General features: G+C 42.2%; 1 protein-coding gene across 1 annotated transcript; it reads right to left on the reverse strand.

Moving 5' to 3' along the window:
• Positions 1-506: 506 nt before the first annotated feature.
• On the reverse strand, positions 507-12435 carry ephx1 (epoxide hydrolase 1, microsomal (xenobiotic)). The gene is made up of 9 exons (XM_079256046.1): positions 12304-12435; positions 8672-8858; positions 8415-8595; positions 8115-8333; positions 2430-2559; positions 1922-2136; positions 1728-1836; positions 1513-1635; positions 507-719 (listed from the first exon to the last, which is right to left on the reverse strand). Exons 2-9 carry the CDS (start codon positions 8846-8848, stop codon positions 509-511), a joined length of 1365 nt encoding a protein of 454 aa, XP_079112172.1. The 5' UTR covers positions 8849-8858; positions 12304-12435; the 3' UTR covers positions 507-508.

The following is a 12435-nucleotide window of genomic DNA, read 5'->3' on the forward strand; positions in this document are numbered from 1 at the left end:
AATATGCGTTCTCTCTTCCTGACTTCTGGCTTTAAACAACCAATCAAATGATTCTGACCAATCAATGGACTTCAGCGTTTCAAGCTCCAAGCTGATGGGGGCTGGATGGCCCTAAAACATCCATATCTTCCAATCAGAAGGGGTGCAAACCACTGACACCAGTGTTTAAAGCCAGTGTGTGTGTGTGTGTGTGTGTGTGTGTGGCGGGGGGCTTTTATAGAAAACTTTAGCATCAAAGTGGCACACACAAGAAATTTTGCATCCCAAATTTTTGACATAATCTCTGTCAGATTTGAAGAAGTTGGGAAAAACTTTGCGCAGGTTAGATCTTCGTCGTTATGAAACGAGTTTGTAAACATTTATTTCCAGATGTTTGCTGAAAACGATATGGAGATACTTTCACACTTCGCTTGGCATGATTTCCAGTAAAGCAACATATTCAGCCTCCACATGCTGACGACAGTAGCCATCACATCATGTCAAACTTTATTTTGTTCATCGTATCGTTCTACTGTTTCTTTGTCTTCTCAACCATTCTTATGAATTTCTGAATGTCTTCCGCCATCAGCTGGGGCTCTTCCATGGCAGCAAAATGCCCGCCACGGGCCATGGGAGTGAATGTGAGGAGTTGGTGGTATTTCTGTCTGACCCACAGCTTGGGTGTGTGCATCAGCTCGTTGGGAAAGCAGGCGAAGCCTGTCGGAACGTAGACTGGGATCCTGGAAGAGACGATGGTTGTCTTGCATCAAGGAGAAAACTGTTTGCACGTAAAAGCTGTTATAGAAAAGTATAAACCATCTGAACTGTCATTTAGCTTCTCATCCAGAAATCTGTTATTATTCAACAGCTTGCACCTCTTCAGGTCATCTCAGTCCAGAACGCAACCACTGCCGTGTTTAGCACAGCCTCTATAACTCAAACGTCACTGAGTCAAATGTAATTTAATTATTTCCAAATAGCACGAACTCATATTTTCTTCCCAGTAGAACATAAACAACATATCAGATGATGAAACGGAGACATTTTATCATAGAATATAAAACATGAGCTGAATCTGATGCGGCAACACGTCTGTAAAAAGTAGTTCCAGGATAATGTTTAGCATCGCTAGCATCTCTTCCTCTAACATCTGTCTGTATACATCTGGGAAACATCAGCGTGTTCCAAACTCTTCACAGACGTTTCGCTGCTGTAAGATTCAGAATTAGTCCATTTTCTGGCTTTTGACAACATTCATCTCCTAAAACTCCAGCAGCTGCTCTCCTTACTTCCCAGATGTTTCCAGACAGATGCTAGAAGAAGAGGAGATGCTAACAATGCTAAACATCATCCTGGAACTACTTTTTACAGACACATTGCTGCGTCAGACGACAAATTCTCCATAAAATGGTAATTTGTTGCAGTTTAAACGTCTGATATGTTGTTTATGTTCTACTGGGAAGAAAATGTGGGTGTGGGTGTCCCAAACGTTTTTGGAACTGGGGTTGTGTATGCTAGGAGGCTAACACTTACTTAGCATGGGGCTGGTTCAGACCTTTTCCAAAGTTTTCCTTGTAGAACCTCATGGAGGAGACGATGCACCCGGATGTCCAGTAGATCATCACATTAGTCAGCAGGTCATCAAGAGAAAACTTCCTGTGACACAAATCACAAGGAATTTTATTTTCCTCTGTCAGCATCGTGGAGGTTCGAGTTCCCTGACTCAGTTTGTGTCCTGCTCTATGCACCTGGTGAGTCCACCATCCTCCAGGTTCCTGAACTCTCGGCTGGTCCATGTGGAGAACTTCTCCAGGATGTAGGCAGCCAGACCCACCGGGGAGTCATTCAGCCCTCGACCTGACGGGAAAAGACGACAACAGACGGACAGAATGAGGAGATACCGGATGATGCTGCTGAAGGCTGCCTTCCCTCTGGTTCTTACCCACAGTGTCCGGTTTGGTGGCCTGGATGTGCATGTAGCCAGACTCTTTAATGGACTCCACCACCAGTTTGTCCATGCACGGGTAGAGCCGCTGAACATCAGTTTCAGAGAAGCCGAACAGCGAAGGGAAGCGATGGCCGAGCATGACGGATAAAGTCACAGCCAATCCCGGCTTGGACGGCGGAGCGAAGTTCACATGCAGGCCTTTAACGGTCCTGGAGCGTCGACACAAACAAAGCCACAGAGATTAGAAGACTTGATATTAAATGACTCACAAAGAAAGATGTAAATGAGCTTCAGCATCTACACAAGCACCGCTTGCTCCAACAATCTACAGCTTAACAAGTCCATCCAGCCATTTTCAGTCCAGTCGCAGGAAGCTGGAGGCTGGAGACTTACCAAGACCGCTGCCAAACTGGCCTACATGCAGAGCCTGGATGTGTATTTCTAACATCACAGCATGGTTACACCTGTCATGCCTTCATCAGAGAAACTTATTGTGTCTTACTTGGGCTCCAGCTGAGCCATGTTGGTGGTGACCAGCCATCCCCAGTCTCCTCCGTGGGCGTAGAAGTGTTGGAAGCCCAGACGCTTCATCAGCTTGAGGAAGATGCGCGCCGCACAAATCGAATCAAAGCCTGTGTGCAAAATTAGAACCGTGTCAGGTTGGGTAAAGTAAAACTTTAACCAGCACAAAACACTCCGACACACCCTGCATTCAGTTCAATGTGGCACTGTTACTTTCCTACGTTGGGCTGAATTCACCATCATCCACCTACGAACTGCAACTTTTGTCATATTGTTCCTAAATGTCGACTATTCTTAGTTGAAAGGACGGATCAGCGAACTTTCCTTTGCAGGAAATCACCCATAAAAGGTCAAAACGTACAAACAGACACGGACAAGGAGAGAAAACATGATGGAAAACAAAAGCTAATGAAGAAAAACTGTGTAAGAAATGATCCCACGATGAGCTTCAAATAATGTAAAAGCAGCTTTGTACAAACGGGTCATTAATCCATCCTGAACGTGGACAGCTGTCTGGTCACATGAACGCATCAGGACGCTCAAAGGGAAACATACGTTGTCATGATAGAGCCTAATGTAGCTTCTAGAGCTTTTCAATTCAATTCAACTTTATTTATATAGCGTCAAATCACGGCAATGCCATCTCAAGACGCTTTACAGACAGAGGGGAATACATAATGAAGGCCAATTCATAATAGCCTATATAAGGAAACCAACAGATTGAGTTGAGTCCAACTCAATCTCCCATCCTGAGCAAGCACACTGGCAACAGTGGGAAGTAAAAAACTCCCTTTTAACAGGAAGGAAACCTCCGGCAGAACCCGGCTCAGGACAGGCAGCCATCTGCCTCTGCTGTGTGGGGGGGAAGAGGACAGAAAGACAACAGACAACAGGAACTGCTACTCCCGGCCAGGGAGACCTGCTGAGACAGGAGACATACATGTTAATGATGCAACACTGTTATCAGGAAATGTCCCTCAGCAGTCTAAACCTATAGCAGCATAACTAAGGGAGTCTAACCATCCCTAGCTATAGGACTTATCAAAAAGATAAGTCTTCAGCCTAGTCTTAAAGGTGGGGAGGGTGTCTGCTTCCCTAACACTAACTGGGAGCTTATTCCATAAGAGAGGGGCCTGATAACCAAAGGCTCTGCCTCCTGCTCGGCTCTTTGAGACTCTAGGAACCACAAGTAAGCCTGCAGTCTGCGAACGAAGTACTCTACTTGGTATATAAGGAACAATGAGGTCTTTGATATATAGTGGTGCCTGGTTGTGGAGGGCTTTATATGTAAGGAGAAGGATTTTAAATTCTATTCTAGGTTCAACAGGCAGCCAATGAAGAGAGGCTAAAACTGGAGAAATATGATCTCTCATGCTGGTTCTGGTCCCATCAGCTGAAGGCTTTTCAGGGCATATTTAGGACAGCCCAGTAATAGAGAGTTACAGTAATCTAGTCTCGAAGTAACAAAAGCGTGAACCAGTTTTTCTGCATCACTCCGAGACAGAATGTCCCTAATTTTGGCTATAAATGAAAGAAGGCTGTTTTAGTAACCTGCTTTTAATATGTGGACCAAAGGACAGGTCAGGGTCAAATATTACTCCAAGGTTTCTCACTGTAGCACTGGAAGCTAAAGTAATGCCATCCAGGTTCATTACAAAACCGGAAAATTTAGCTCTGAGTTTTTCAGATCCAACGAGAATTACTTCAGTCTTATCTGAGTTTAAGAGGAGAAAATTTCTAGACATCCAAGTCTTTATGTCTATGAGACAATTTTGTAGCCTATTGGGCTGATTTGTTTAATCTGGTTTAAAGGATAAGTATAGTTGAGTATCATCTGCATAACAATGAAAGTTTATTCCATGCTGTCTAATAATTTTGCCTAAAGGGAGCATATATAGCGTGAAGAGTATTGGTCCAAGTACAGAACCTTGAGGAACTCCATGACTTATTGTAGTTTGGGAGGAGGACTTGTCATTTACATGAACAAACTGAAGTCTATCAGATAAATATGATTTAAACCAGCTTAACGCTGTACCTGTAATTCCAATCACCTGTTCTAGTCTTTGTAACAGAATGTTATGATCGACTGTATCAAACGCAGCACTAAGATCAAGCAAGATAAGTACGGACACAAGTCCTTTGTCTGAGGCCATAAGAAGGTCATTAGTAACTTTCACCAATGCCGTCTCAGTGCTATGATGAGCTCTAAATCCTGACTGAAACTCCTCGCATAAATTATTTCTGCTCAGGTGGGCATGTAGCTGAGCTGAAACTATTTTCTCCAGAATTTTGGACATAAACGGGAGGTTAGATATAGGTCTATAATTTGCTATCACCTCTGGATCCAGAGATTGCTTTTTAAGTAAAGGCTTGATTACAGCAGTTTTAAATGATTGTGGTACATATCCTGTCACTAAAGACATATCGATAAGACTTAGTAGTGATGTATTAATTAAAGGGAAAATGTCCTTAAAGAGGCTCGTTGGGAGAGGGTCTAAGATACAGGTGGATGGTTTAGATGAAGCTATTATTTTAGTTAATTCAGAGGGTTGGACAGGACAGAAACTATTTAGACACAAGTCAGATCCTGGTTCTAAGGATGCTTCGGAGACCACAACAGGCTCAACATTATAGGTAGAAGGAAGAGTATTGTGAATTTGATCTCTAATAGTGTCAATTTTATTCCTGAAAAAATACATGAAATCATCACAGCTAAGTGAGAAAGGAATACATGGCTCCACAGCGCTCCGGCTCCTAGTAAGCCTGGCTACAGTGCTGAAAAGAAACCGAGGGTTGTTTTTGTTTTCCTCTATCAATGATGAATAATAAGCTGTTCTTGCCGTACGTAAGGCTTTTTTGTATACGATTAAACTTTCTTTCCAGGTTAAGTGAGACTCCTCTAATCCTGATGAACGCCATCTGTTTTCCAAACGCCTTGATGCCTGTTTTAGAGCTCGAAGCTGGGAATTAAACCAGAGAGCCTTCATAATCTTACCTAATTTCTTCTTCTTTAGGGGAGCAGCATTATCCAAGGTTGTACGCATTGAAGCTGTTATAGTATCAGCATGTTGATCAATCTGAGCAGGAGTAAGGCTTAAAGGGGGACTCTCAGTCATGCTAACACATGGTAGAGGTGAAAAAATTGATTCAATTGATTGTTTAAATTTTGTAATATAATTCAAAGGTTAATAAGAAGTGATCGGACAAGACAGGGTTTTGAGGAAATACTTTGAGCTTATCAGTCTCAATACCATATGTTAGAACAAGATCAAGAGTATGACCATGAGAGTGAGTGGCTCCATTGACATTTTGTGAAAACCCAATTGAGTTTAGAATAGAGCTAAAGGAAATGTTTAAACCCTCATTTTCATCGTCAACATGAATATTAAAATCACCTAGTACAATGACCTTATCAGTAGTCAGCACTAACTCAGACAAGAGATCAGAGAATTCGGTCAGAAACTCGGAGTAAGGTCCAGGTGGGCGATACACTAATGCTAAAAGGAGCGGTTTCTCTGAATTCCATTTTGGATGAGATAAATTTAATGTCAGGAATTCAAAGGATTTATAGTTAGTTTTGTGCTTAGGATTAATTAAAAATTCTGACTTAAAGATAGCTGCAACACCTCCTCCTCTGCCTGTAGTTCTAGGAATGTGAAAGTTTAAATAGTTAGCTGGCGTAGCTTCATTAATACTAACATAATCCTCTTGCTGTAACCAGGTTTCATAAGACAGAATAAATCAATGTGGTGATCACCTATCAAGTCATTGACTAATAAAGACTTATTTGGGAGGGATCTAATATTCAGTAGGCCACACTTTATTGTCTTATTTTCAGATTTTATTAGATCCATTGTTTTTATTTTTATGAGGTTTTCACGATTAACCCCAGAAGTGTTTTTGTGTTGTTTAATTCTTACTGCTGGGGAGTTGTATAAAGGTCGGAATGGGGTTTTGGGTGGGTGGCGGCAGGTGGGAAGCTGCAGAAAAGTGTGTAGGACTACAATTCTGCCTCCTGGTCCCAACCCTGAGTTGTCAATTTAGCTGACTAATAAAAGAGTCCATATTGCTAGATAAGAGAGCGGCTCCATCCAACGTGGGATGGATGCCATCTCTCCTAATAAGACCAGGCTTTCCCCAAAAAGCGCTCCAATTATCTATAAAACCCACGTTGTTATCGGGACACCACCTAGACAACCAGCGGTTGAAGGATGACATGCGGCTAAACATGTCATCGCTGATTAAATTTGGCAAGGGACCAGAGAAAACTACGGAGTCCGACATGCTCTTGGCAAAGTTACACACCGAAGCAACATTAATTTTAGTGACCTCCGATTGGCGTAACCAGGTGTCGTTACCGCTGACGTGAATTACAATCTTACGGTATTTACGTTTAGCCTTAGCCAGCAGTTTCAAATACGATTCGACGTTGCCCGCTCTGGCCCCAGGAATGCATTTGACTATGGTCCCCGGTGTCTCTAGAGCCACGTTTCTGACTATGGAACTACCTATAATCAGGGTTTCTGCCTCAGCGGGTGTGTCGCCGAGCGGGGAAAATCTGTTAGAAACAAGCTTGTGGTGTAAATTTGCACCTGTGATAAATCCTGCAGGTGATTCTGACAGGTGGTTGGTAACCAGGTGGGCGTGAAATAACTGATTGGCTAATGAAGATCACCATCAGAATAACAAGACACTGAATTTTACATATATGTGCAACTTTACTTTGATGTGTCGTTTTCATTGATGTTGAAGCGTTTTCTATCTGTGACTCTCCTCATCATCAACCAGGAGGTTTGAACAAGTTCAGGTGTTTACACGTTTTCATTTTCCACACATGAAATTATGAATCTGAGACCATGGTCCTCGGCTGGAATAGGGTGGATTGCCCTCTCCGGGTCCGGAGTCAGGTCCTGCCTCAAATGGAGGAGTTTAAATATCTCGGGGTCTTGTTCACGAGTGAGGGAAGGATGGAGCGCGAGATCGACAGACGGATCGGTGCGGCGTCTGCAGTAATGCGGACTCTGCGCCGGTCTGTCGTGGTGAAGAAGGAGCTGAGCCAGAAGGCAAAGCTCTCGATTTACCAGTCGATCTACGTTCCTACCCTCACCTATGGTCATGAGCTGTGGGTCTTGACCGAAAGAAGGAGATCTCGTATACAGGCGGCTGACATGAGTTTCCTCCGCAGGGTGGCCGGGCTCTCCCTTAGAGATAGGGTGAGGAGCTCGGTTTTTTGTAGTTAAAATCAAGAAAAATGACGAGCAAATAAAAAGTTTTGGACATTTTTTTTAATCTACAAAAATCAGCAATATGGAAGAATTGTGAGAATTGTAATTTTATTATTATTATCATCATCATTATTATTATTTTTTATTATATTGAATTTAAACCGAATCAACACCCAAAAAAATCGGAATCGAATCGGGACACAGGCATGTCGTCACAGCCCGACCGTACTTAGTACAGCGAGTTTACCTGAGAATATATATACTGGGAATCTATAATACTTCAGGTATGAATAGAGCAGGACAGCGAATGACTCATAGAGTTACGATTTCATCTTCCTTGTTTATTGGCTACTGGTCTGCAGACTAGCACGACTTTAGTTTTGAAACCACCGCCGTGTCCCAGCTGGACCAGCTCGGTCCCTCGCAACGTTCCAACTCACCTTTCTTCTGTGGTGCGTCAGAGAAGCCATACCCTGGTATGGAGGGACACACCACCTCGAACACGAGGTCCTCGGTGTCTGGAGGCTGTGTTAACAAGGGGATCAAGCCATAAAACTCATAGAAGGACCCGGGCCAGCCATGAACCATTATCAGGGGGATAGCACTGGTCCCCTCAGGCACCTTCGTGGGCTTCACGTGCACATAATGGACGTCAATACCTGGATCAAAGTTACAAAAGCCAGAATAAGTTGGAGATAACAACCATACCTGCTGCAGATGGCCCAGCCATGCCATCTCACCTTCAATACTGGTTTTAAAGTGGGGATACTGGTTCAGTTTGTCAACTTGTCTTCTCCAGTCAAAGTCATTTCTCCAGTAAGAAACCACCTTCTGCAGATACTGGGAGTTGAAGCCGTAATGAAACTGGCTGTCCTCCAGCGAGGGAACAGGACGGGTCTGGTCAATCCTCCGGTGCAGGTCCTGACAGAGAGGAAAGCAGGCGTTGCCGTAGCAACAGGAGACCATGGAAGGAGTCTTAAGTAAGAGAGGAACTGACCTCCAGCTCTTCGTCACTGGTGGCCACTTTAAAGGGACGGACGGTGACGTCTTCGTCACTGGGATCTCCTGCCCTCCACCAGCCATCTGATGTCTGCAGAACTTGGGTTCTGCTCCTCTGAACCAGGAAGAAAATCAGTCCTCCGATCACCACGGCAACAAGTATCTCCGTCAACATGATGATGTGTCTGAGTAGTGATGAAGATAGGTAAGATGGAGGAAGATGATGATTTTATGTTCAACATAAAGACACAGAAAAACCTGATGTAGACAAACAGATTGTTTAAAAGTTGAACTAAATACAAGAAAAAAATTACTGCAGTTTAACTGCTAAGACTGTTTCAAATACATGACAAGACCATCATAAATGCCTTGTGTGGATGTGAACATGCACTTCAACAAGACGACAAACACGCTGACAGAGGCATGAAGTCAGGCTGCTGAAACCAGCCTCATTTAAACAAGAAAATACATTAACTGGATTTTTCCCAAGCAAATGGAAAAACAAGGACTTATAATAAATTTATCATTGAAAAAAGTGATGAGAAAATGAGGCAGTGTTTAAATACAAACATCTAGAATAATAAAAGGCTCAAATCAAACATCGACTGATAGTTTGTGTCTGTTCTGGATGATATCTGGAGCCTGTGCTCCTGCTGCCTTCGAGGTCAGCTCTCTCTTTTCCAAGAGAGAGCTGACCTCGAAGCAATGTGGTTTTTAATCTTAAACTAATTAAATAAACTGTAGAGCCTGAGAGAGTCTTTTTCTGCATAAAAATAAATCCACAAACTTTCCCACAAACTCTGTTTGGTTGTTGGAAACCCGGAATTTAAAGGTCCAGTGTGTGTGACTTACTGACATCTAGTGGTAATGATGAGTATTGCACCACTGTGAACTTCTGGCGTCAAGGTCTTTCAAGGCCTTACGTATCAAATTAAACTTTATTTATTGATCAAATCAAACTTTATTTATTGAGCATTTTAATGCCAGAGGCAACACAGAGCTTTACATGACAAAACCAAGTCATACAGATTAAAAATAAAGCAAACCGTGATAAAAAAAAAAAGATAACATAGCATCTAAAACTATTGAAAAAACAGTCATATTCTCTTTCACACACACACACACACACACACACACACACACACACACACACACACACACACACAGAAACACGAACCAACAGCAACATTGGTGCTACAGTTTTAAAGCTCACTGGGTTCTCACTTCCCACAGTTTGTCCATTCAGAGACACCGTAGCAAGAATGGCGGCACAATCATAGCAGCTACAATGTATGTAGACCACAACAAGTAGATATAAAAGGATCATTACAAGAGGATAAAAATGAGTCATTTTAGTAACATGAATTTATATAGAATTATATAAAAGCAAAATAAATACAAAGAAATATATTTTCATCTATTTATATATTAGTACCATTAAACATAGCAGCAAAGTAACTATATGTAATAAATGATATATAGTTAATAAAATAAGACGATCTGAAGAAGAGAAAACATCCAGCGAGCAGCAGCTGTCTGGACCAGCGTGTCTGGTGGTCCGAGAACACTGGACAGACTGGTTGGAGATGGTAGAAAAGTAACAGGAAGCCTGATAAATAATGATGTAATATGACCAGAAGTCCACAAACAGTCCTGCACACAGTTTGTGTTGTAAAGCGAATCTGGGTCACAAGCCTTTCATCGCTGCGAGTTTAAAGCTAGCAGCACTGGGACAACAGAGTGGTTTTGTTTGTGACCAGTGGACGGGATTAGAGAGCAAAGCTGAGAGCTGCATGACGAAGCTTTTTCCTCTCAAATCCCTTCCAACTCGTAGTTTTCACGCTCCAAACGCAGCTTCGTCAACACGAGTCACACTGACACCCAGGAAAAACTGCAAATAGTTGTTTCTGAAGAAGTTGACTGATCTGTTCAGACTCAGCCGCAACATTCCCAAATCACAAAACCATTTTCTCTTCTTACAGAGAGACTCGGCGTCATAAAACAAGCAGTGTGAGGTAATAATTAACCAAAGTTATGCAAATTAATTACTCGATCTGAAGACAAAACAAAGATCAAACTGTGCGGTGACTAATCCGCATCAGGTGTGCCCAGATAGGACCGCTGTCCTAGCGGCTTTCCATGTGTCCGTGTCCCTTTAAATATGCCGAATTTTATATAAAATTACTTCTAAACAGAAGAGTTAGAAAAAAATTCACTCCCCCCACAGTTGTCATGAAGGTAAACCTGACCTATTAAACTGAAAATGTATTTTTCAACCAGGCTGTAAACATGTTTATTTCTGCAGTAAACATGTTTATTTCTACTGTAAACATATTTATTCCTACTGTAAACATGTTTATTTCTACTGTAAACATATTTATTCCTACTGTAAACATGTTTATTTCTGCTGTAATCATGTTTATTCCTGCTGTAAACATGTTTATTTCTACTGTAAACATATTTATGCCTACTGTAAACATGTTTATTTCCGCTGTAATCATGTTTATTTCTATTGTAAAAATGTTTATTCCTGCTGTAAACATGTTTATTTCTACTGTTAACATATTTATTCCTACTGTAAACATGTTTATTTCTGCTGTAAAAATGTTTATTCCTGCTGTAATCATGTTTATTTCTACTGTAAAAATGTTTATTCCTGCTGTAAACATGTTTATTTCTGCTGTGAAGTTGGTCTTTTTAACATTGGAGTCTATGGGGATTTGCTCTGTTTTGCAGCCCCTAGTGGATGAAGGGGGAACTGCAGGTTTTGACCTTTCTGCATCGGCTTTACTTTTAAGCGCTGCAGGTCGCTGCTTGGTTCCAACACACCTTGCTTACATTAAACAGACCCATCAGCCTATTAAGTTCTGCACAATGTCTGATTCATAGGAGTCAAGTGTGTTGGAACAGGGATACATAGAAAACCTGCAGGATTTAGGCCCTTAAGGGCCGAACACCCCTGACCGCTATAGATCAGTGGTGCCCAGTTTGATCCTGCAACGCTTCTGCAACAATGGCTGAATTCCCACATCTGCATGTGGTGCAGACGCCCATTAACGAGATGTTCATCAGATTCAAGTCTGTTGGAGAAAAGTTGCAGCTTATCCGCTCTGGAGGACCAGACTTTGGGCGCTACTGGTGGGAATAAACTCAGTCCAGCGTTCAACATGCTTTTATTGTTCTTTAGCAGGATACCATAAAAGTTCAATAATAAAATAAAATACCACAATTAGCATTTTCTCAATTTAAATAAACTTTTCTTACATCTAAAAGAGTGTTATTAATTTACATATTGTATAAAATAATCACTGACTTATCAGGAACTGGTCTCCTGGGGTCCAAGGACTTCATGCACACCACGAATCAGAAGCCAACTTCAGCCTCGCGCACTTTAACCCGCATAAGCTTGCACAGCGGTCTAAAAACATCTGTAAACTCCCAGTAAAACCAGAGCTGGAGAGCAGTTGTTTCCAGTTACTACCGCAATAACTGCGCTTATTCAGCGTTTCTGCGCCATTTGCAGATCATTGGAAACGTTCAACAGCTCGTGCAGCTACTTTCTTCTATAAGTAGGTTTACAGACTAAATACACATAAATGCAAAAACACAGCAGGTTTGTGAAATTTTTACCTGGATTACATCCACAGTGGGGAGGAGGAAGACCCAGACCAGGACCAAGACTCTGGAAGCCGTTTCTCTGCGTGGGATTCCTAAACTCTGCAGACGACCAGTGAACTGCACAATCTGGCCTAAACTAACGCC

The sequence above is a fragment of the Telmatherina bonti genome (genome assembly GCF_933228915.1).
Source record: "Telmatherina bonti genome assembly, chromosome: 16".
In the NCBI taxonomy this organism is placed as follows: domain Eukaryota; kingdom Metazoa; phylum Chordata; class Actinopteri; order Atheriniformes; family Telmatherinidae; genus Telmatherina; species Telmatherina bonti.